The 26,059-nt window shown below is 42.3% G+C and overlaps 1 protein-coding gene across 1 annotated transcript; it reads left to right on the forward strand.

Annotated features, from left to right (window-relative positions):
* Positions 1 to 489: 489 nt before the first annotated feature.
* On the forward strand, positions 490 to 26,018 carry ttc38 (tetratricopeptide repeat domain 38). The gene is made up of 14 exons (XM_052061742.1): positions 490 to 656; positions 1,489 to 1,566; positions 1,687 to 1,768; positions 9,233 to 9,404; positions 10,111 to 10,284; positions 14,148 to 14,223; positions 16,765 to 16,884; positions 17,027 to 17,086; positions 17,314 to 17,352; positions 17,933 to 18,014; positions 20,337 to 20,502; positions 24,109 to 24,268; positions 24,671 to 24,744; positions 25,073 to 26,018. The coding sequence occupies exons 1-14, from the start codon at positions 627 to 629 to the stop codon at positions 25,158 to 25,160; spliced, it is 1,401 nt and encodes a 466-aa protein (XP_051917702.1). The 5' UTR covers positions 490 to 626; the 3' UTR covers positions 25,161 to 26,018.
* Positions 26,019 to 26,059: the final 41 nt, after the last annotated feature.

The following is a 26,059-nucleotide window of genomic DNA, read 5'->3' on the forward strand; positions in this document are numbered from 1 at the left end:
TTTAAAGATGTGACTTTTATTTATCATAAAACAGAACTATTGTCGTGTGGAATTAACACTGATTGCTCAAATATGACAAATACTTTGCATGTAAAATCAAATGGCTTTATTTGCTAGGATGTTGCTGGAATAATATCCAGATATAAATTTAGCATGTAACTGCGGGATGGTATTATTTTTGCAGCAGACGAATATTTAATCTCCATCAATAAACCCTATAGGAGTTTTTAATCTATCCTTGTGAAAACTTTTGAATTTGCCACATCTAGAGGAAGGTTATTTTAACACAATCGCGCAAACATAATGGATAAGTGAATGGAAGCTCACTAGGTACAGTGTATGAAAGCGCTGCATTTTCTTCACGTTTATAGTCGCTTTCATAGTTCTGTATCTTTTGATAGCATCGACAAAGCTTTATTATAAATTCCTGTCAGTGCAGGAGTACCTAATCTAGTGTCCGGTGGGTGTTGGTTTTGCCCTTTTTATTCGTGCAATTTGAAAGGTTGGACTTCCGCAAAGGTTTCCGCTGCGTGTCATTTTAACCTAACTTGACTCACGGAAAAGTAGCGAAGGAGTCAAAGTTTGCGGTCTGTAGTTATACTTTGCATCCATACAGTAACCTCAAAATGGATCCTTTGAGCTTCAGGGACTGTGCGGTAAGTCTTGCATGAGCGGTCATTTTCGAATGAGTCGAAAAACGTTTGGTGTTTTTTTTCGCCGGTGGTAGAATTAAGACCAAACGGGGCGTACCCTACCCTGCGAGCCGAGTATTAGTTTTTTGGCACCCTATCCCATCGGCAAATTACATGTATTGCACATTAATGTATTGAATAGTGTAGTTCTTTTTTTAACGTATTTAGTTTCCAACGTCAACAAATTCAAATGTCAATATCAATTAAATCTGAAATAATGGATGTAATTTAAAATTTCAAAATGACAAACCTAAAAGAAGCTCGAGTTGTACTACGCATGCATAAAATAAAAATGTTTCGTCTGTGTAGAAAGTTTCAAATCATCAGAGCATACTTGTGGCCAGGTCTTTATTTGGTGTTATAATTTTTTAGCAGTATTATTTAACCATTGCTTATCTATCTATGTTAGCTTATCCGTTTTAGTAGTTAATTGTAATGATTATCTTCAATATTATTACATTGCATTGAAGGTGTACAGTGTATATATATATATATATATATATATATATATATATATATATTATATATATATATATATATATTTTTTTTTTCTTGCTACCCTGCTATGGCCTCGGTACCCTGAGCATTTTGTCTATATTGCCTAATGGGTCACTGACACTGAGACTTGAAAATAAAATGATACTAAATCTGATGAAGTGGTCAACACTAGTGATTTGCAGGGCAAATATGAATTCCGAACGGCTTCGTCATTACAGTATGTCCCGTGTTTAAAAGTTGCACTTTGGTACATTTTATTGATTGAGCAGAACTGACTAGACACCTACCTCCCCCCTAGGCTTGGAGGGCTGAGGGTCTTCCATTCTCCACCAGCAGTAATGAGGCGTGCAAGCTTTATGATGCTATTCTGACTCAGGTAGATAATTTACACACAGAGAATGTACAACGATTGAAGTGAACTCATTTTCACACTTGGTAGGAAAGGTGAGAAAATTGCTGTGTTGTTTTCATTGTGTCAATTTTGTTTTCTCTTTAGTATGTGAAATGGCGCAACATTGACAATATCGGAGGAATTGAGGGATGCATTACTCGTATCAAGGAGGCTGATCCGGATTTTGGTAGGCTAACCAGATGAATTTTATGAAAATATTGAAACGGACATCTTGATCATATATTTGCTGTGCTGCGTGAAGAATTTCAAAAGGGAGGATAGAAAAACTAACATTTATGAAGATCAATAAGGCCCAATTTTCATTGAAAGGTGCCCGTGTGCTCAGAGTAAAAACGAGTGTGACTGTATTTTCCTGCAGAGGCAAGTCTAGTTTGGCATGTTTGGGCTCACGTTGCATCTCATCGGGCGTCTCGGCGCCCGGCGCACTTGACAATTTTGGTCACAGAAAGTAAACAGCTCTTAAAAATCGGCTCATCTTCATTTACATTCCGGCAGGTCTAGTTTAGCTGCTTTTAGCTAGTTTAGGCATTTTAAAAGCACCCCCACAGCACACAGCAAAACTCTGGGGAGTTCGTCCCATGTCGGGTGACTCCATCATTCGCAAGGGCAGATTTTGCAGCTTGCCTGGATACTGCGACAATTTTGCATGTGCGGCAATCTCATCTGTCAGACCCAAGCAAGTCAATTTCTGCTTTTGCAATTTCAAGTACCGTATTTTCACGACTATTCGACGCATCGTACTAATGGCCGCAGTCTCATTAATGGGTGACATTTCTGTATTTTACACATACACAGGAGGCACCGTACGAATGGCCGCAGTTTTACAGTGGTAAAACATACGCCAGCTTAAACATACGGCATGCATGCGCGCACGCCAACACGTTAGCTTGAAGCATACGGTAGCATGCCAAGGCATACGGTAGCATGCCAAGACATACAGATAAGCTAAAAACACGTTTTTAAAAAGGCAACGAAAGCAGAACTGAGTTGGGGTATATTTTTTTTAGCCATCGTACAATGTTCTCACGTTTTTCGATCAATCATCACCCAGAAATCCATCAAAGTCCTCATCCTCTGTATCAGAAGCAGAGGACTGCACATCTCAGTTGTCATTGAATGCATCACATGCTAGTGTGAGTTGCTACGCATTGCCGAGCGGAAAGAAGGAGTAGCAACAGCAAAGTCAACATTTCTCTCGTGTGAAGCTTTCCCACATTTGAAAGTAAAGAACAGAGCGAAACATGGTGGCAGCGCGTGTGTGTGTAGAAAGAATTGAACAATTGTGCAAGTACCGTAATCCATCAAAAACGCCGCGTTCCCTCTCGCTGTTGCGTATTGTGGCGTAACTCGCCAAGCGCTGCCTCTCACTCTTTGTAAAGTTGTGTTTGCCACCGATCATCCATTGTTCCCATGCCGTTTGCAACTTTACTTTGAACGCCCGGTTGATGCCGATGTCCAGCGGTTGGAGTTCTTTAGTCAAGCCTCCGGGAATAACGGCAAGCTCAGAGTTCATTTGCTTGACTTGTTTTTTCACCGCTGCTGTGAGACGGGCACGCATGCCAAAAGCATAACCGGTGGCTTTAAGTTTGAACTGAGCTTCGTAGGCGTGTCTTTTTGTCGAATTTATTTTCAGGGGTTCTTAGAAACCATAACCGGAGTTGTTTTGCAACAATGCACATTGCCACACTCTATACAAGTGTTGGTACTGGCTTGAGGCGTCCACTTACACGCCCACCCTTCACCATTGGCGGACTAGCTTGCCTGTCCTCTCTCTCTCTCTCCCTCTCCATATATGTATACATACACGCCCACCCTTCCCTGATTGGCCGACTTCTTTCCCGCATGCCTGGCCACAGTCACTTCCGCCTTTTCTCTATATAAACAGCGTGTCGGCTGTCAGTCAGATTTTGGAACTCAGCGCATATAAAGGACGCTCCGCACCATAAGGCGTCCTGTCCATTTTGGAGAAAATTTAAGACTTTTAATGGCGCCTTATAGTCGTGAAAATACGGTATGTGTTCCCTTCCACCACTCCGATTTTAAATGGAATGATGGAAGGGAGCTGGTTCCATTGGCCGGGTGTCTGCTGCGTTCCATCCCTCAACGATGCATACGCCCCCTAAAGTCTAGTTCTCCCTGTGCAAAGTCTGGAAAAATAACAGAGGAATAAAAACCCTACCCATGCGCATAGTTAAACAAGACTGTGCGAGAGTTAAAAAAAAAAAATTGGATGAAAAAAGAAACACCCATATGTAAAGATGTACACATCTTTACATATGGGTGGTGACAGCGAACTCAACTCACCTCACAACAACAAGCAGTTTAGAAGAACAAAATGGCCTCTGCTGTTTTGTTGGAACTCCAAGTTACAGTCAAAAGTAAACATATTTTTTGTTGTGTATTTTGGTAAGCCAAACAGCATAAACATCATCATTTTTTTTTTAAATGTATTGACACCATCCATCCATCCATCCATTTTCTGAACCGCTTAATCCTCACTAGGGTCGCGGGGGGTGCTGGAGCCTATCCCAGCCGTCTTCGGGCAGTAGGTGGGGGACACCCTGGATCAGTTGCCTGCCAATCGCAGGGCACTCAGAGACGAACAACCATCCACGCTCACAATCACACCTAGGGACAATTTGGAGCGTCCAATAAGCCTGCCATGCATGTTTTTGGAATGTGGGAGGAAACCGGAGCACCCGGAGAAAACCCACGCAGGCCCGGGGAGAACATGCAAACTCCACACAGGGAGGCCGGAGCTGGAATCGAACCCGGTACCTCTGCACTGTGAAGCCGACGTGCTAACCACTGGACTACCGGGCCGCCCCAATTTATTGACACACCATCATTAAAAAAAATACCAAGCTAATATACAGAGCTTGAATCAATGCAATTGACCTCTTGTTTGTTGAATTTGTTGTCTTTTGGTGCTTTGGCTGCCTCTCAACGTTGGCTCTTTGGAACTTCGGCCAGTTTCCCTGCCAATCATTGGCGGACAAACTCGATGTGAGACTGATTATAACCCAGTCAGCAAAGGCATCTGGCCCGGATTCGGCATGAAGATGGCACAGCTGGCCTTGAGTCGGCACTGGCATAATACATGTGGGCCGAACACGGCCCAGGAGTGGCAAAGGAGGCACTGGCTTGACTCTGGCAAACCAGATGAGGGCCAGTTGTGGAGTAAAGTATTTGGGCCAGAAATCAATTTACAACTCCGGCCCTCATATGGCCAGCCAGTATTGAGCCACCCTTAAATGCAATTTCAGATTTATTTTTTCAACACACAGCCTTGTTTTACAATTGCACACTAATGCGGAATTCCATTCATCACACACACACACACAAACGCGCGCGTGTGGTTCAATCAGACCCGCAATCGAAAAAAACGACAATGTAAAGAAAGGTGTTTTTAGCAACAAAAAAAAACGACCATGTATATATAGTCAGACGTTTTTTCGCCGAAAAAAACGACCATGTATAGTGAGGGGGTTTTTAGCTGAAACAACCCGACTAAGGTATTTTTAGCCGAAAAAAAACGACAATGTATATAGTAAGCCGTTTTTTGCCGAAACAAAAACGACCATGTTTAATCCGCCATTTTTAGCCGAAAAAAAACGACCATGTATGAGCCAGAATCGAACCATGCACCTCTCTGCATTGGGATGCGGACGCACAAACCACTTTACTAACAGGGTTGTAATTAACATCCTGCGCAGACCCTAAGTGAGAACGTAAGGCTTTTTTAGCCGAAAAACCACCACCATATATAGTAAGGCATTTTTAGGCGAAAAAATGACCATATATAGAGAGGCATTTTTAGCCGAAAAAAACGACCATGTATATAGAAAGGCATTTTTAGACGAAAAAAAACGGCCGTGTATAGTAAGGCGTTTTTAGCCGAAAAAAACGGCCTTGTATAGTAAGGCGTTTTTTGCCGAAAAAAACCCAACCATGTATAAAAAGTCGTTTTCAGCTGAAGAAAAAAGACCATGTATAGTAAGGCGTTTTTAGCCGAAAAAAACGGCCATGTATAGTAAGGCGTTTTTTGCCGAAAAAAACCCAACCATGTATAAAAAGCCGTTTTTAGCTGGAAAAAAAAAAGACCATGTTTAGTAGCGCGTTTTTAGCTGGAAAAAAAAAGACCATGTATAGACCATGTATAGACCATGGTCGTTTTTTTCAGCTAAAAACGCCTTACTATACGTGGTCATTTTTTCGGCTAAAAACACCGTACCAAACGTGGTCCTTTTTTTCCGGCTCAAAACGCCTTACTATACACCAGTGGTCCTCAACTAGAAATGCTGTCGGTCCACATTTTTTTTTTTTTTTTTAATAAGGCCAAGGTCCGGTCCCATGCACAGCAGTCATGGGGAGCAGGGCAATATGCCCATTTAGTATGGTCAAGCCAAGCTTATACAAATCGACACTCCTCACAACCAACCAATAATGGGGTGCATGAAAATAACAATTATTCACTTTCCCAGTACACAGCAAATAATGAGAGGTATTGTGTTGAGGCACAGGAACTCTTTTATTTTGTTAAGTTGTGCCTGCTTAATAATAGAAATAGCCCTTTTAGGGAAATAAGACATTTTTACTTTAACTTTGTTAAACACTGGTTGTCTTTTTTCCCTTAATTTAAGAAAAACAAAACAAAATACTAATTTTACCAAAATAAATACTAAACATGAAAACAAAATATCCTTCTCATTTGTATAATTCCCCTCTTCACATCCCCTCTGAAATCACCTGTCAGCCAGGTTCTCCAGTGAGTCAAACATTATACACGTTTGTAATGCTGCCGCAGTCGTCTGCATTACATCTGTTACTGCACGCATAGAATACAACGGATAATTTTAACAAGCGATCGCGGTAATGCGCAGATTATAGTGCACAAATATAAAATGTATAACGTAAAAATCACTTTATAAATTATTATTTTATACAATTTGCCGAGGGCCCGGACAGAGGAGGTCGGCGGTCTGGTCGTGGATCGCAGTCCGCCAGTTGAGGAAGAGGGCTATACACGGTCGGGGGGGTTTTCGGCTCAAAACGCCTTACTATACATGGTCATTTTTTTTCCGGCTAAAAACACCGTACTATACGTGGTCATTTTTTTTCCCGGCTCAAAACGCCTTACTATACACGGTCGGGGTTTTTTTCGGCTAAAAACGGCTTACTATACATGGTCATTTTTTTCGACTAAAAGCGCCTTACTATACGTGGTCGGGGTTTTTTCGGCTCAAAACGCCTTACTATACATGGTCATTTTTTTTCCGGCTAAAAACACCGTACTATACGTGGTCATTTTTTTTCCCGGCTCAAAACGCCTTACTATACACGGTCGGGGTTTTTTTCGGCTAAAAACGGCTTACTATACGTGGTCCTTTTTTTCGTCTCGAAACGCCTTACTATACATGGTCGGGGGTGTTTTTGGCTAAAAACGGCTTACTATACATGGTCGTTTCTTTTCGTCTAAAAACGCCTTTCTACACAAAAACGGCTTATCGTTCACTTCAAAGAGCCAGCTCTTTGTACTGGCTCGTTCGCAACCGACACATCACTTGTGAAAATGTAGGTGATTGAACAGTCAGAGGTGCTGTCAAAAAGAACCCTTTCTGCACTGAAATACAATGAAATTAATTTTGATTCTGTTTGCTGCAATACAAACCGGATACTTCATACTTGACCATGAAGTTAATTTAAAACTTAATACCTCGATTCAAAAACTAAATCTGACGTTGAAAAAAAAACATTGATTTATATTTGTAAGACTGAATATGAAAATAAACAGAATTTAATTTTCAGTGAGGATCAAACACAGTTTCAAAGAAAAAAAAGTCTATCGTTTCAAATTCAGATTGTACAATTCAGATTCAGTTATTCAATATGATTCAGAGTAAAATATACAAATCCATCCATAATCCGAGCCATTTACCTTCAATTCACGTAATTCAAATTCAGTATAAACTATTTAAAAGTTATTCACGTTTAGTTTTTGGTAGCAAATATTCCGCCCCACAGCGTCACACCTAGTTTAGTTTTGGTTGTAAAGTGTCCTAGAGTGTCTTGAAAGACGCTTATAAATGAAATGTATTATTATTATTATTATTATTATGGTGGCCCGGTAGTCCAGTGGTTAGCACGTCGGCTTCACAGTGCGGAGGTGCCAGGTTCGATTCCAGCTCTGGCCTCCCTGTGTGGAGTTTGCACGTTCTCCCTGGGCCATCTTGGGTTTTCTCCGGGTGCTCCGGTTTCCTCCCACATTCCAAAAACATGCATGGCAGGCTGATTGGACGCTCTAAATTGTCCCTAGATGTGAGTGTGGGTGTGGATGGTTGTTCGTCTCTGTGTGCCCTGCGATTGGCTGGCAACCAGTTCAGGGTGTCCTGCGCCTACTGCTCGAAGATGGCTGGGATAGGCTCCAGCACCCCCCGCGACCCTAGTGAGGATCAAGCGGTTCGGAAAATGGATGGATGGATATTATTATTATAAGAAATTTCAGGGTCAATTTTTACTGACTATTCATTGTTCATGACATGTACAAATGTTTGTTTTCCTAACACACTGTCCATTCTTGTTTTATGAACATATTTAAATAATATATTAAAAATAAACATATTTTTATAACAGTCACTTTTGAGACTCTTAATATGGGTCAAATATGGCTCATGAAACATGTGGCTTAGTTGAGGTTGAATTCAGGCTGATATCAGGAACCTGTTCTGGCCCAGCGTCGGGCCTGGGTAAGGCCAGATATGGTTTTACAATGTGGCTCAGATCTGGGCCTAATGCGGCCCACATCATGCATGCCAGACGTGGGCCACTGCAGGACCGTCATTCATTGATGTATGTGGGCCGAGTGTACGTGCCGTGTCTGCCCCAGAGCTGAGCCAGACCAATTTTGCTGACTGGGAACTGACTTGTAGAGTGGTTTGCTCACAGATACATCGTGTGAAAAGAGTATATTTCGCATTGCAAGTATTTTCAAACCATGGCCACTGGTTCAAGCCTTTAGAGACCTTAAGTTAGAAAGCCTGGACATTAACAAGTGACATTGACTGGACCCAATTGGCACCAAGTCCCTTTGTGACAAACAATCAGCTTCTCGAGGATGTCCAAATGAGCCATGTCACTTGTATCATCGGTGAACACCAAACACTTGGGTACCCGAAACACTTCAAAGAAGCAGAAAAAAAGGCAGCCATTGCTGGGAGTGGATGGATAATGCAATGCATGCTCCCTGAACTGGCCTTGTTAAAACTTACATGAGCTGAATATGAATGCACACTTGTAAAAGCTTGTTTGAACTACATAAATCTTAAAATAGTGGGTGACCTCATTGCTGTCTTGTTGAAATCTCTCTCTGCTTTTTCAGAGTTAGACTTCATTAAAATGTGTGGTTTGGTTTTGTTTGGAACATTAATGTTTATTAATCCAGTAACTGTTTGAATATTACAAGAAAGCATGCTTGTGTGAGTTCTAATGAGAATAAATACATACGATACAGAAAACACCAGAAGTAAGAATTTTGTAAGACCTAGTTTCAACAATAAAGTGGTTTAGAGCCTTCAGTTTGCAGTGAAAAAGTCCAATAAGCAATGAATGATATCATGAATTCTCCTGGCAGTGATGGGCCATGTGATTAGCACGGGCTTAGAGTTGCTGGGAACAGCGACCACCCCCCGCCTGAACCAACGTCTGGCCAGCGCTGTGAAGAAAACATTGGAGCTGGCCGGCAGTCAAAACCTCACGCCGAGAGAGAAGCTCCACGTCAAGGGCTTGGAGTTGTTGTCACATGGGTGAGCTTTCGAGAAGTCAGGAGATGAGGATCAGGCTTGCAGTTTGGGGATTTATTAATGCCGTATGTTGTGATAAAATTACACAATAGAAAAAAAAAACCCACACACACAATAGAATGGTACTGCCAAGTCTGAACCAGGTTCAATATACTCACACAATATAAAGTCAGTAAGGTTTTATGATAGATGAACAGTCATACCTCAGTTTTCGACAATAATCAGAATCAGAATCGCCTTTATTGTCATTGTATAGCATACAACGAAATTTAGGTGGCACTCCTTAGTGCTTTTCGGAAAAAAAATAGAATAAAATAATCCATTCAAGAAGGCTGTTCGAAAACCGAAACTATGCTCTTTAAAAAAATGTTTTTTTTTGAACACGTCTGATCACAATGGAATGCTACACGAGGAAGCATCACTTCCTCGTCTACCTGAGGAAGTGTCACTTCCTCGTGTAAAGAAGACGAGAGGAGTCTAGTGGTGCATTCAAGTGCGCTCAGTTTGGTCGAGAACCGATTTTTGCTCGTAATCCTAGGCATAAAAAACTCGAAATTTTTGGTCGAAAACCGATTTGGTCGAAAACAGAGACGTTCGAAAAATGAGGTTTGACTGTAACAAAAAAATTCACTAACCCACCCACCCCCCCCTCAAAATAAAAAGAAATTGCACTGTTGCGTGCCATTGTACTGACTCATGTTTCTTGTAGGAATTTACCCAGAGCCAGTGACGTTTGGGAAGACATCCTGGTTGATCATCCCACAGACTTACTGGCCCTCAAGTTTGCCCATGATAACTATTTCTATATGGGAGCTCAAACCCAGATGAGGGATTCGGTTGCTCGAGTACTGCCCCACTGGAAGCCTCATACCCCTTTGTCCAGGTACGGTAGATTACGTGCATTCGAAATTGCATTTCCAACTCGTTGCCAAGACAAATGGCGTACCTCATTAGGAAGAACTCTTAGGAACGGGTGACTCCAAGCGATTTGAACTCAACACAGCCTCAGCATCTGCTCCGTTCATTGGCGCTCATAACCTTTCATGACATTCACAAGATTCTGTTTGTGAAATTTCACTTGTTATGTACCGTATTTTCACGACTATTCGACTCACCGTACGGTTGGGCGCAGTGTCATTAATGGGTGACATTTCTGTGTTTTACGCATAGACAGACCGCACTGTACCAATGGGCGCAGTTTTACAGTGGTAAAACATACGCCAGCTTAAACATACGGCATGCATGCGTGCACGCCAACACGTTAGCTTGAAGCATACGGTAGCATGCCAAGACATACAGATAAATAAAATAAATATAAATACGTTTTTAAAAAGGCTACGAAAGCAGAACTGAGTTCGGGTGTATTTTATTTTGCCATCGTACAATGTTCTCACGTTTTTCGATCAATCATCACCCAGAAATCCATCGAAGTCCTCATCCTCTGTATCAGAAGCAGAGGACTGCACATCCCAGTTGTCATTGAACGCATCACATGCTAGTGTGAGTTGCTACGCATTGCCGAGCGGAAAGAAGGAGCAGCAACAGCAAAGTCAACATTTCTCTCGTGTGAAGCTTTTCCACATTTGAAAGTAAAGAACAGAGCGAAACATGGTGGCAGCGCGTGTGTGTGTAGAAAGAATTGAACAATTGTGCGAGTACCGTAATCCATCAAAAACGCCGCGTTCCCTCTCGTTGTTGCATATTGTGGCGTAACTCGCCCAGCGCTGCCTCTCACTCTTTGTAAAGTTGTGTTTGCCATCGATCATCCATTGTTCCCATGCCGTTCGCAACTTTACTTTGAACGCCCGGTTGATGCCGATGTCCAGCGGTTGGAGTTCTTTAGTCAAGCCTCCGGGAATAACGGCAAGCTCAGAGTTCATTTGCTTGACTTGATTTTTCACCGCTGCTGTGAGATGGTCACGCATGCCAAAAGCATAACCGGTGGCTTTAAGTTTGAACTGAGCTTCGTAGGCGTGTCTCTTTGTCTAATTTATTTTCAGGGGTTCTTAGAAACCAAAACCGGAGTTGTTTTGCAACAATGCACATTGCCACACTCTATACAGGTGTTGGTACCTGCTTGCGGCGTCCCTTTAGTGTCCACTTACACGTCCACCCTTCACCATTGGCGGACTGCTCCCCAGCTTGCCTGTCCCCTCTCTCTCTCTCTCTCTCTCTCTCTCTCTCCCTATCCATATATGTATGGATATACACGCCCACCCTTCCCTGATAGGCCGACTTCTTCCCCGCATGCCTGGCCACAGTCACTTCCGCCTTTTCTCTATATAAACAGCGTGTCGGCTGTCAGTCAGATTTTGGAACTCGGCGCATACAAAGGACGCTCCGCACCATAAGGCGTCCTGTCCATTTTGGAGAAAATTTAAGACTTTTAATGGCGCCTTATAGTCGCGAAAATACGGTACTCATTGCCCAAGCACGAGTAGTAATTTATTTTGAATCTGCAAAAGTTTAAAAGACACAGCTAGACTCTTCTGCATTTTCAAAGATATGACGAAGATAAGATGGCTAAGGCAGGATCGGAATGTATTGTCTTGTACTAATAATATGTACTGTTTTGGGGGGACTTCTCTGCTGTTGGGCATATTTTGATGTTTTATCTATTGACTTTGTCCGTGCAAGAAACCCTTTCATTTTGATGCTATAGTCGATCGTTGGCTGTCCATCACACGCAATTTGTCACCAATCCTAAACCTTTAAGGGATCATTTGTCTAGATCAAAACAAGAGCTCCAATGCATGACAGATGAAGTGGTTGAAGAGGAGGTCAAATAAGGCCTTGAAGGATTTTAGTCAAATATTTCCCTATGTTAAAACCTTCAGGAATCCGTAATAGTCAACCTGTTACACCCCTCTTCCTCAACTGGCGGACCGCGATCCACGACCGGACCGCCGAGCTCCTCTGTCCGGCCCGCGGACCTCCTCTGTCCGGAGCCTCTGTAAATTGTATAAAATAATTTATAAATTGATTTTTACGTTATACATTTTATATTTGTGGACTATAATCTGCGCATTACCGCGATCGCTTGTTAAAATTATCCGTTGTATTCTTTGCGTGCACTAACAGATGTAATGCAGAGGACCGCAGCAGCGCGACTTTGTGTGTATAATGTTTGACTGGCTCGAGACCCTGCCTGAGCAGGGCATGTCGGCGATAACGATGCGCTGATTGGCTCCTCTGAAATTAAGGTGTGTCCATAAATTAGCGTAAGCATATACGATGCGCTGATTGGCTCCTCTGAACTTAAGGTGTGTCCATACATTAGCGTCAGCACGCATTCAAAATGGATGATTGTGTCCGGAAACAGACGCATGCGCGACGCCACAGTGTGCTCACAGCTTCAGCCCAGGAGAGCCGCACACAGTCACGGACAATTAGACAAAACGAATCACGGGAGGTTTCGATTGTGTGCAGTTCTGCTGCTGTCTACTTTGCAGCTGTTTAATAGCAGAACACGGCAACATGGTAAATGAACATCCCAATGGCGTCCTCAAATAATATTTGCATGCCTCAGACATTGCATTCACCTATAGTGGAAGAAAAGCACTGCACATTCCTGTGCTCCCTTGTGTCAGTATTTAAAATGGTTCTTAACTCCTCTTTGATATATTTTTTAAGTGATTTCCGAAGGGATGTGAAAAGGGGAATTGTACAAATGAAAAGGATATTTTTGTTTTTATGTTTAGTATTTATTTTGGTAAAATTAGTATTTTTTTTTGTTTTTGTTAAATTAATGGGAAAATTACAACTGCTGTTTAACAAAGTTAAAATAAAAATGTCTTATTTCCCTAAAAGGGCTATTTCTATTATTAAGCAGGCACAACTTAACAAAATAAAAGAGTTTGTGTGCCTCAACACAATACCCCTCATTATTTGCTGTGTACTGGCAACGTGAATAATTGTTATTTTCATGCACCCCATTATTGGTTGGTTGTGAGGAGTGTTGATTTGTATAAGCTTAACTTGACCATACTAAATGGGCATATTGCCCTGCTCCCCATGACCGCTGTGCATGGGACCGGACATTGGTCTTATAAAAAAAAAAAAAGTAGACCGACAGCATTTCTAGTTGAGGACCACTGTGTTACACGTTTCTTTTCTCAACCATCTCCTTTCTTCATGATGCTCATCAGGGCTGGCTTTGTGAAACAAGACAATTTTGTTGATTGGAAGACTTTCCTGCTGGTTCTAGATTCAGTGGAAATGTGACTTGAGGAGTTTGTTATTGATTACAAATGTGTCTTACAGCCGAGGGAAGTGCTACATGTGTCGAATGGCCGAATGGGGTTTTATTTTGTGATGAGAATCTTTTAACTTTTAAAGTTGGAATAGGAGGTTATCTGAGGCAGCGGGGGGAGGGGAGGGGGGTGGCAATGGCCTTCTCAAGTGTATTTGAACAAACCTCTTGTCAACAGCCATAAGCCCAGAAGATGTCATGGTACGACAATAAGTCGATACCTATTTTTCCAACTCCTGTGGTTTTCAACCAAGGAACATCATTTGAATCGTACATACAGTACGTACCTGCAACCTCAAATTACCACTGGTGTACTTAGTCCACCTTTACCCAACAAATGGGCACATGCAGATATTTTGTTTATAGAGTGCATTCTCGTGAGGCTCAGTGTTGACCGATTTCAAATGAGTCATTCTCTGCTGTCATGATCTTCATTTTGGAAAATCAAATCATGGAATGATAAATGGAACTTTTCTATTCATTTATACTTTCAGCTATCTGAAAGGATTGTATGCTTTTGGTCTGCTGGAGACGCACTTCTACGACCAAGCTGAGAAAGTAGGGATGGAGGTGAGACGGTCTTCCTGGTTTCTTGTGTGATTTCTTGCTCCCCAGCTATGGAACTCACTCCCCGCTGACCTTCGTAATACAGCCTCATTAACACATTTCAAATCCCGCCTCAAAACACATCTGTTTCGACAAGCCTATTCACTCAGACCATAAAGCCATTGTTTTATTTATTTATTTTGTTGTATTTTTTCTTATCTTATTTGATGTAGTTTTTTAACATTGTACTCGTGATTTTAACTGCTTGTTGTAAGGTGTCCTTGAGTTTCTAGAAAGGCGCCCACAAATAAAATGTATTATTATTATTATTATTATTTAGCTCATTCATGATGCAGGCTGCGTCTCTGTTGAGTGCACCGCTTTGATTCACAATTCATATTTATTTGATGTCCATTAATGAGCCGCTCATCCTGGACTGACCTTCGATTCCTTTAAATAATGCACAGCAAGTACAGTTGAAGATTGAAGGTTGTTCCAAGATGCTGATTGAGCAAACTGATTGAAGAACCAAAAAATGTTCTGTTCCACTTGAAAATTTCAAAATTAAAATACGTGTAGATATTTATAGAAACCAAATGCTGCATGACGATATGTATAGCTTTCATACCTTGACAAATCATTGTTGATCATACTGTGAGAAATCATTAACATGAGTGCTGACTTGACAAATATTGATATCACTCATTTTTTGGAATGGTCCCAATTCGATCACGGTTTAGTGTAGAGCAGGCATGTCCAAAGTCCGGCCCGCGGCCGAATTTCATCCGGCCCTCGGCCCCTGTCATAAAATCAGTGCCGTCTGGCCCGCAGTTTGAGCGCAATGGAACACGTGTTGCATTAACTGAGGTCTCGTAGACTGGTGAGTGATGTTTCATAGAGTACTGCTTCCCTCTAGTGGCTAAATGAGTAATAGCATTCACTAAATGAGTAATAGCATTTAGACACTAGATGGCATCACTCACGAGTTAACAAGACATCACTCCGTGTTTATATTGACTGATATGTCATATTTCAAATGATCCTTGCAGTTGTGGATATGTGTATTGCTTGTTCATTTCCCTGTTGTTCGAGTCAAAGGTTTTGTGACTATTGAAAAGTCATGGTGATACATTTTATGTTTCAAATCAATCAATTTGGGCGGCCCGGTAGTCCAGTGGTTAGCATGTCAGCTTCACAGTGCAGAGGTACCGGGTTCGATTCCAGCTCCGGCCTCCCTGTGTGGAGTTTGCATGTTCTCCCCGGGCCTGCGTGGGTTTTCTCCGGGTGCTCCGGTTTCCTCCCACATTCCAAAAACATGCATGGCAGGCTGATTGGACGCTCTAAATTGTCCCTAGGTGTGAGTGTGAGTGCAGATGGTTGTTCGTTTCTGTGTGCCCTGCGATTGGCTGGCAACCGATTCAGGGTGTCCCCCGCCTACTGCCCGGAGACAGCTGGGATCGGCTCCAGCACCCCCCGCGACCCTAGTGAGGATCAAGCGGCTTGGAAGATGAATGAATGAATGAATCAATCAATTTGCACTCAGGAGACTTCTGTCTAAGAAAAAGTCAAGTGAATAAGCAGTTGCATGTGATATACCTGTTTCAAATGAACCAAAAGAAATTCTTAAGATTGTTGAAATTAAAATAAAAATGGAAATGTGAAACAGACTGGCTTACTAAAATTTGTTGTTCAATGTAAAGAATGTCAGCCAAGGTCGGCCCCCGACATTTTACCACATAAAATCTGGCCCCCTTGGCAAAAAGTTTGGACACCCCTAGTGTAGAGGGAAACACACACACACAAACACACACGCAAACACACACGCTCTTGTATCTACTTCATTTTTCAATTTAGTTCATGTTAGGGGCTGTTATGGCTATTGCTCATCATTGTGTGTGTGCGTGCTCGTGTACATGGGTACACAAGTGTGCGTGTGTGTGTGTGTGTGTGTGTGTGTGTGTGTGTGTGTGTGTGTGTGTGTGTGCGTGTGCGTGTGTGTGTGTGTGTGTGTGTGTGAGTGTGTGTGTGTGCGTGCGTAAATGGTCGATCGCGAAAGTTGGTTGGTTTGAAAAGTACCGGTAGGGTCCTTTTTTTCTTGAAATTTTTCAAGAACAACATTTCATCTCTCAATTTTCTACTGTCGTTGTAAAACACAATACATTTGATCAGTGGTTGAATCAGTACAACCAGTTCGACAGAGCCTCTGCCACGGAGGTTAAGACACACCCAACTGAACATGTCAATTCGTTATGATACGCCCGCTTGGCCAACCCTGGCTGGTTCATTTTGTGCACAGTTAAGAAAAAAATTATACCTCATACGACAATTAATTGTGTTTGTTTTTCAGTTTTTAATAAATATGTTTTTTGTCTTGAATTTGTAAAAAAAAAATGTTATTTTTATTATACGCTAATGAAGGGTTCAGTGAATGTGCATATGAACTGGTTGGGTTCGGTACCTCTAACATGGTTAAGAACCACTGCATTAGATGCATTATCATCTATTCCAGATCAATGCAAGGCATCTGCGTTTCTCAGCTGTTGTTGTTATTTTCTTCACGTGAAGGCTCTTGCACTGGTTCCTGATGACGCATGGTCCGTCCACTCTGTCGCCCATGTCTATGAGATGACAGCGGAGGTGGACAAAGGCTTGAAGTTCATGGAAGCGAGGGAGAAAGACTGGAAGGTATAAACAGTGACTTCCTCTGCAACTTGTTTCTCTGATGAATCATGTTTGAGTAAGCTTGTACAGTTCTGCTCTCATCGGAATCTATGGAATGAAACAGCCTTGGGAAATGTTCTCCTCAATAAGTGTTATGTCATTGCAGGTATCCGATATGCTAGCCACTCACAACTACTGGCACTGGGCGCTGTACTTCATTGAGAAGGTAAAGATTAATGTATAATAAGTCTTCCCAGTCGAGCGCAAAGTTGGCAGCCAAGTTGTTTTTGGAACCTGTATTTGTGACGTTTTCTCCGGGGTAATTTAAAGTCCACAATTGATTATATTGCGAGATTAATTTGTGTTTGCATCTGTGCTGTGCAGTCTTACCAAGCAAGCATATCTCAAGTCTGACGTTATTTCAATTTGTCGCTGTCACCTCGCTCTCCACAGGGGCAATATGAGGCTGCACTGCAAATATTCGATTCTCGGGTAAGTCAAATCCATTCCATTCTTAAGCGGATGTGCTGTGAGAATGCATACTGATTGCATATGCCAGTACATATGCAATAATTTTGCACCCTCACTTGGAATAAGTTAAATAAGATATATTAGAAACGTCTCTCGGTGTCAGGTAGGGCAGTTCTCCTCTAAATCATAATTTTATTGCCACAGTAATACCTCTCTGCCAGTGTATATCAATACTTTTTTTTAAATTGCACCGCTGTGTAAGGCATGGATTGCGGGGTCATTCCAGAATTGGCGGAAGTTTTACATCCCACCTATCAAATTTTAAATAATCTACACACAAAACACTAAAACAATCAGTTTGTGAGTAAATGCACTTGTCCTCAGACCAAATCTAAAAAAAAAACTAAAAGAAAAAAATGCTTGAAAATAGTTTGGTATGTTTGAAAAACAGCAGGTACTATGAGCTGACAGCCTGACACTCATGAATGCTTTAAGACTCGGCAAGAACTGCCAACTTCATCGTATTGCTCCTTTTATGTGATTATGTCAAATCTCTGCCGTGTTAGATTTTTCTAGTAAAGGTGAACCCTTTCTCTGAAAGGTAATCCAAAATTGTAAAACCAAGGGATCCATGTTGGACCTGGTCGACGCCAGCTCCCTCCTGAGCAGACTGGAGATGGAGGGTAAGAGACATGCCGCTCGGTAATCAATATTCATTTCAAAAATTCATTTTTAAGAAATCCTCAAAATCATTCCATTGCAGAGTTTGAGTTTTTTGCTGTCATAAATGTTTAATTCTGCTAAGTTCAGGTTTTGATTAATATTTTAACACATCAGGTTGACAAGAGAGTAAAAGTTGTAAACATCACATGTAAAACAATGAACTGGGGAATAAAACTTTGCATACGTTTCATTACCATTTTCCTCTTTGCGTGTCATGAAAAAAACGTAATTCAAAGTCAAACAAGTTTGATATGCGGATACCAAGCCGCCTTGTCATTTTTCTGACTGTTTTTGTTTGACGCTTAGAAATATTTTCCTTGAAATTTAATGTCAAGTTCCGACTTGTTGCACCAGCAGCAGCGTATGAGCTCAGGTCTACTCCATATCAGCATATGATTGGGTTATTGTTATTGTGATATGTGTTCTACAAAGTACCATATTTCATTGCAAATCTTTTCTGTTCTATGTTGAAAGCCCAACCATTTTCAACAAAGTACAAAAAGCTGTACTGCTGGTTCCCAAATGTGAATGCAAACACGAAGAACTATTAATATTATTTTGATAGACTTGGAGAAATAACATTTCTGAACAAATTCTAAGTGGTTCCTTGCTTTATATATGTACAAATGTGCCATGGTCAAACTGCATTTCATACATAGTTGTGAGTGACATTGAATTTTAAGATACAAGCTGTTAGTCCATCAATTTTTGCTTTAACTTGCAAGCACTAACTTTAGATACAAGTGTTGTATGGTGGCAATGTCAGGTAGGATTAATAGATATGTGTGTGAATGAATTTATTTGAAAAGGACACATGCCACATGTGTATATATGGCCATTTGTCTGACTTGGTCTGCTATAGTGGCCGAAAATAAATAGTTCTTTTTACATCTCTGAAAGTAACTATTCTAGTATATGCATTTACTAGCGTTACATGATCACCTCTTAGCATGTTCAATTTCGAAATACCATATTTTCCACACTATAAGGCGCTCCGGAGTATAAGGCACACGTTCAATGGATGGTCTATTTTTAAATTGTTTTCATACAGTAAATAGGGCGCATCACATTATAAAGCGCATAGAATAGAAGCTAAAATGGTGGCTGTGGTTGCACTATGCATTCCCTAGATGGAGCTACACTATAAATCTTCATTTATATAGCGCTTTCACAACCACTGCAGCTGTAACAAAGCGCTTTACAGAACATTTAAAATATCATTTCCAATAAATGGGCGGCCCGGTGGTGCAGTGGTTAGTGCGTCACCCTCACAGTGCAGAGGTCGTGGGTTCGGGCTCTGGCCTTCCTGTGTGGAGTGACACAGGCTTTATTCCAACAAGCAATATGAGCAAACAAAGAGCAACCCAAAACAACAACAGAATGTCTTCACAAGATCATAAAAATCCATTAAAAAACTGGTAAAATTATGCTCTTAATTGTCCTTAATTTTCAGAGAAAGTGTCTAAAATCAGTAAGAAATAAAACCCTTAAAGATTAACCTGTGGTGTTCATTTCATTTGTGTATGCCATTTTCCCCACCCTTCCAAGTAATAGTTTCGTCTGTAAATGCGCCTGCCGCCTTTCACCTCAAACCTCGCTGTCGCGCTTCATGCCTTCCCGATTCCTGCTCTGCTTTCCCCGCTGTCTCCGATCAGTTCCGATAATGATCACGTGATCACTTTGGGTCATTTTGGGCCAATTTGATGTGAATTTGATGCCAATGTCAAATAAAGGGTGAGCTGATTGCCCCTAAAAATAAAGATGTGCCCTTCCTTTTGCAGCAATGATTTGAACACCAGCTCAGTGATATGTGGCTTTCTGTTCATTAAATCCACCGTGAATCCCCCGCTGAATGGAGAAAAAGTCCTTAGAAGATGGCTAAATTAGCCCTCAAATGTCTTTAAAAGGTGCATGAATAAAAAGCAAGTGGAAGAGTGGGAACCCTGAAGAACAAAAACAAGTAGAATTACTCACTAGCAAAAGCTGGTGGACAGAGACCACAGAGGTACCGGCAAAGGAGAGTAAAAAGCCATTTAGATTAACGATACAAACCTTTAGTTCTACTGGAACGATTACTTCAGTTGCAACAAGAACTACAGTATGTGTTTTGTTTTTTTATTTGTATTTGCCATAACCTTGTTTGTTGATTTTGTTATTTGATTTTGTGATGTGGACTTCAGGGTCATGGTAGTCAAGGGACAAATGAAACTTTTATCTCCAGGCACCACTGTATTTGTTTTCAGATGTCATGCAACCTTAATGAACATTTGCGTGCCTGTTAGGTGTGTTTGTGAAAGACCGCTACCGGGACCTGCTGCAGGTAGCGCTGCCTCACACCGATGACCACGTGACTATATTTAATGACCTCCACATCCTCATGGTGTCCCTGGGAGCGAAAGAGACTGCCGCTTCGAAGCATCTGCTGGAAGGCCTCCAGGAATTGGCTAAGTAATTTCCGCACCATTTTCTCTCTCCACCGCTTACCTCGACACCATCACCCTTACATAAGAACCACCCGGGGTCCTTATGTAAAACTGAGACAGTAGCAATGTTGTGTGTAGGATGAAGGGCGTGCGCAGTCAGAATTGAGAACAGCAGTCCAGTTCACAAAGCAGAGTCCAGCAATTGCTTCTCCCTCGGGGTTTTGTGGTTATAATCTCTTTGGGCAGCCTGACCACAGACAGTTATTTCCCATTTTGTTCTGCAGAAAACCCACAAAAAGCTGCTTTCTATGACCACTTCTTGAAATTGTCTTGTCTTTCACTGTTATATAAGTCACAGGAGTTACTTCTGAGGGGCTTTGAGTGGGTGGCGGCACTTGAAAGATTCAGAGTCAATTCCGAGGTGAGAGATGGATGCTCTCCACTGTGCTTTAGTCATCGAGCGGGATGTCAGGATATGATTTAAGCTTTGCATTTATGTAGTTATGCTACTATGCAATTTGACATAATCCGGAATTCGCAGTAACGCAGTGCTACGAGTCAGAGATTTTGATTTTTAAATATAATCTGAGATGGAGTCATCTTTGTGGAATCGTGTGAGGTGAATGCCACCGTCTTTTAGAGCAGAATAACAATTCAAATCACATGATTTTGTGTTTCCAATAAGAAATGGAATGGAATGAAAGAGAAATAATTTCCTTAATCAATTTATCCATCCAGTTTCGGGTCCTGGGCGTTTCTGGAGCCTGTCCCAGTTGTCTTTGTGTAGTAAGCAGGGGAAACCCCGAACTGGTTACCAGCCAAGCACAGGGCACACTTAGACGAACAACCATTTGCGCTCACAATCATACTTAGGGACAATCTCAAGTGCATGTTTGTGGAATGTCGGAGGAAACCGGAATACCCGGAGAAAACCCACACAGGCAAAGGGAGAACATGCCAACTCCACAGTCGGCCACTGTCCATAATGTGCAATAAAAAGTATTTAATCAGGCTACACAATATCAAGAATGGCAAATAGAAATAATCCATTCCAGAGGCTGACCTTCTGCCACCATTAAACATTTAAATCGTTTTTGGAGAACAGCTAATTAATGACCATCAGAAAAAAATCAATTAAAATGTTTGGTTGGTGGTTGAAGGTTTTTTGTTTTGTTTGTTTTTTGACAGCAATTTCACCTTTTTGTTCTTGTTTTCTGTCTGCATATGTTGGACAGTCATTAATGTGTCACATTTTGGCACACTTGATACCCTAACAGTATATTGGTGTAAAGTAGTAGAGAAAATCAGTTTGCTTTGTTGGGCTTCACGTTTGACAAGTAAAACCAATGTAACACCCCTAAAAATACGGAACCAAACGCTTCTGATTGGTGAAAACTGGAGTGTAGTGTTGCCTCTCCCACTTTAAAGAACAGTAGTGTCAAGATCACAGGGAAATCTTCCATGTTGTTTGTGTGGCAGCTAACACTCCCAGATTCAAAGTACAGTATAGCATCCTTTACGTGCAATGTGTTAGATTGTAAATCAAAGCGATTGAAATAGCAAAAATTGTGTTCGTTCTCTTTTGACTCAAATAACTGATGCCACATGTCAAGGAAAATGAGATCATTGTTATTATTGTTACTCTGTCAAAGGCTCGAGATTCTTTTTTGTAGAAGTAAACTGAACATCAGCTATTGCAACAGGGAGAGTGCCTCTGGATTGGCAGACCGGGGTGGTAGTCCCTCTTTTTAAAAAGGGGGGACCGGAGGGTGTGATCCAACTGCAGAGGGATCACACTCCTCAGCCTCCCTGGTAAGGTCTATTCAGGGGTGCTGGAGAGGAGGGTCCGTCAGGAAGTCGAGCCTCAGATTGAGGAGGAGCAGTGTGGTTTTCATCCCGGCCGTGGAACAGTGGACCAGCTCTACACCCTTAGCAGGGTCCTCGAGGGTATGTGGGAATTCGCCCAACCAGTCTACATGTGTTTTGTGGACTTGGAGAAGGCGTTTGACCGTGTCCCCCGGGGAGTTCTGTGGGGGGTGCTTCGAGGGTATGGGGTACCGAATCCCCTGATACGGGCTGTTCGGTCACTATACCACCGATGTCAGAGTTTGGTTCGCATTGCCGGCAGTAAGTCGGAATCGTTTCCAGTGGGGGTAGGACTCAGCCAAGGCTGCCCTTTGTCGCCGATTCTGTTCATAACGTTTATGGACAGAATTTCTAGGCGCAGCCGAAGCGTTGAGGGGGTCCGTTTTGGGGGCCTCAGTATTACATCCCTGCTTTTTGCAGATGATGTGGTACTGTTGGCTCCTTCAAACAGGGCTCTCCAACTCTCACTGGAGTGTTTCGCAGCCGAGTGTGAAGCGGTTGGGTTGAAGATCAGCACCTCCAAATCTGAAACCATGGTCCTCAGTCGAAAAAGGGTGGAGTGCCCCCTCCGGTTCGGGGAGGAGATCTTGCCCCAAGTGGAGGAGTTCAAGTATCTTGGGGTCTTGTTCACGAGTGGGTGCAGAAGGGAGCGGGAGATCGACAGGCGGATCGGTGCAGCGTCTGCTGTGATGCGGACGCTGTATAGGTCTGTCGTGGTGAAGAAGGAGCTGAGCCAAAGGGTGAAGCTCTCAATTTACCGGTCGATCTATGTTCCAACCCTCATCTATGGTCACAAGCTATTGGTCGTGACCGTAAGAACGAGATCCCGGTAACAAGCGGCCGAAATGAGTTTTCTCCGCAGCGTGTCCGGGCTCTCCCTTAGAGATAAGGTGAGGAGCTCGGTCATCCGGGAGGGGCTCAGAGTCGAGCCGCTTCTCCTCCACATCGAGAGGAGCCAGATGAGGTGGCTTGGGCATCTGATTCGGATGCCTCCTGAGCGCCTCCCCGGTGAGGTGTTCCGGTCATGTCCAACTGGGAGGAGACCCCGAGGAAGACCCAGGACACGCTGGAGAGACTTGCCTGGGAACGACTCGGGATCCCCCGGGGAGAGCTGGAAGAAGTAGCTAGAGAGAGGGAAGTCTGGGCTTCCCTGCTAAAGCTGTTGCCCCCGCGACCCGGGCCCGGATAAGCGGTAGATGATGGATGGATGGAAGCTGAACATGTGCGTCACGTCACTTACTCATACTCTACCTGGCTGCTCACGTTAGAACAGAAGTGAAAAATCTAAATGTCATTTGCCATCAGGGTTAGTGAAAGGCAGCCGCAGCAATCATAATACACTTTCAAATCCACTCGTCAGACTCTTAAGATGGCTTCATTCTTTTCCTGCACTTTGCTCTACATTAGCTACGTCTGTGGGCTTTGAATTTGTTAAGCCTTATGCTGCAACATATTGACTGTAAAATTCAAATGTCTCGCCTCAGGACTGTTACTGACCTTTGGCACAGCAACGTAGGTCGCTCATGAAGATGGACTTGTAGATTATTTATCCAGCCGTCCGTGTGTTCCGCGGCTCGGCATTATTTTAAGAGTTTTAGCTACTAGCAAGTTAGAAAAGTGTCAGATCTCACTTTAAGGCCATGTTGGGACTGGGTGGGAATTTTTTTATTACTTGAGCCGTGCTGACTGTTGTGCTGACTGTTCTGTTCTGTGACATTTGGAAGTTTTCTGGTGCAAATGATCAAGAAGCTCTTTCTCTTGGCAGGACACCGGGTGACAACTACCATCATAAGCTGGCTGAACCCATCGGGGTCCCCATGTGTCAAGCTTTGATGGAATATGATGAAGGAAACTACGATCAAACTGTGGAGTTGCTTTACCCTTTGCGCTACAGTGTCGTGCAGATAGGGGGCAGTGATGCACAGGTAATAAAGGAAGAAACCACGACGATTATGGATATTTCTTTTCTTCCCAAACTTATTTGGCCTTGAGGCCGGTGATCATGTGGAATTTTGTCTCTTGAGTGAAAACAAATCTTTGTTGTTATGAAAGTGGGCCAGTGATAAAGAATGCCCTGCCTAAGAGCCGCAGCTTGTCAGCCCATGACTATACTGCACCGTGTAGTGTGAGAATGTTGAGCACAATGCAAGTGCACACACATGAATAATGAATTTCGGTGATGGATGCTGATGGACTTCATGCACCGCGCCCCAGAGGTGCGACAGTATACATTCCGTGTAACTCAAAACAAGTCGAAAGCCAATATGTCATGTTGAAATGAAGTAGTTCTCTTGTTTACCAATGGGCTTGTCCACTGTTGCATACAGAGAGATGTCTTCAATCAACTGCTTATTCATGCGGCCTTGAAATCGGAGAATAAACGCCACCAGAGACTTGGCAGGTAATACACAGTTGGGAGTTCCGCATAGGATGTCTCATTCCTTTCTTGTTTTAGAACTGTGTCCCATGGTTTTGGGTTTTTTTTTCTGTGTGACTGTTGAGAGATCATGTAGTGATATAATGAAACAAAACCATGAACATGACACGGTGGTCCGGTCGCATGATGTTATCTGCTGACATTTTATGTGCATGCTGATCAGGATTCACTCTGACTTTAACATAACAGAGCTGTGTTGCACTGTGCTCATCGATTACGTGATCTTGTCAGCTTGCATTCTCTCTGAATCTGTGTTCATCTCTCTATATGGCGTTACGTTGAATTCCAATAGATGTCTACTGGTGGAGCGTGAAGCAACAAAGCCAAACTCCCCTCTGAATGATCGTCTGATGCAGAGAGCCGTGGCCCTTCACCACTAGACTGATTGCAAGAAGCACACGTAATCTGAGGTTCCCCGTGTCTGATTTCAGGATGCCCCCAGACCAACTGTCTTTTTTTTTTTTTTTAAACACACTTGTGAATGAAAAGCATACACATTTTGCAAATGTGTTCACCCTAAAACCTAAATGATATCATTGATGGATGTCTGCATTTGCATGCTTAATCAGACAGAGCTAGTCATCATAAATACATGGTTTCATTCAAATGAATTCCAATAAATATATCGACAGTCAAACCTCGGTTTTCGTCCATAGTTTGTTCGAGAAGGCTGTTCGAAAACCGAAATTGTTCGAAAACCGAAACCACGCTCTTTTTAAAATAAAAATGTTTATTGAAGACATCTGCTCACAATGGAAAGCAACACGAGGAAGCGTCACTTCCTCGCGTAAGGAAGGCGAGAGGAGTCAAATGGTGCATTCAAGTGTGCTCGGTTTGTTCGAGAACCGAAATTTGTTCGTCATCCGAGGTATAAAAAACTCAAACTTTTTTATCGAAAACCGAATTGGACGAGTACCGAGATGTCCGAAAACCGAGGTATGACTGTATCATTTCTTTCTTTCTTTTTTTTTTTTTTTTTTTTAACCAACACACCTTAGTTTGTGTAAATCTTTTTCAGGCACCAACCACTTTGGTTGGATGGAAACAGCAGTACTTGCTGTCGAATGTACTCTTTTATTTACACTACACAATTCACTTAATCAAACAAATAGTGATTGCTGTTTAAGCGCAACGACAGGGTAGTACATTACATTTTTATTTTGCAATCAAATCACTGCTCAGTATTTCATATAAAATCTGTATGCAAGAAACCAAGAAAAATCGCACCATCTTATGGATCTTGTGTCTTCTCAGTGTCGTTCTTAATAGGAAGCCTCAG

This window comes from Hippocampus zosterae, chromosome 3 (genome assembly GCF_025434085.1).
Source record: "Hippocampus zosterae strain Florida chromosome 3, ASM2543408v3, whole genome shotgun sequence".
Classification (NCBI taxonomy): Eukaryota; Metazoa; Chordata; class Actinopteri; order Syngnathiformes; family Syngnathidae; genus Hippocampus; species Hippocampus zosterae.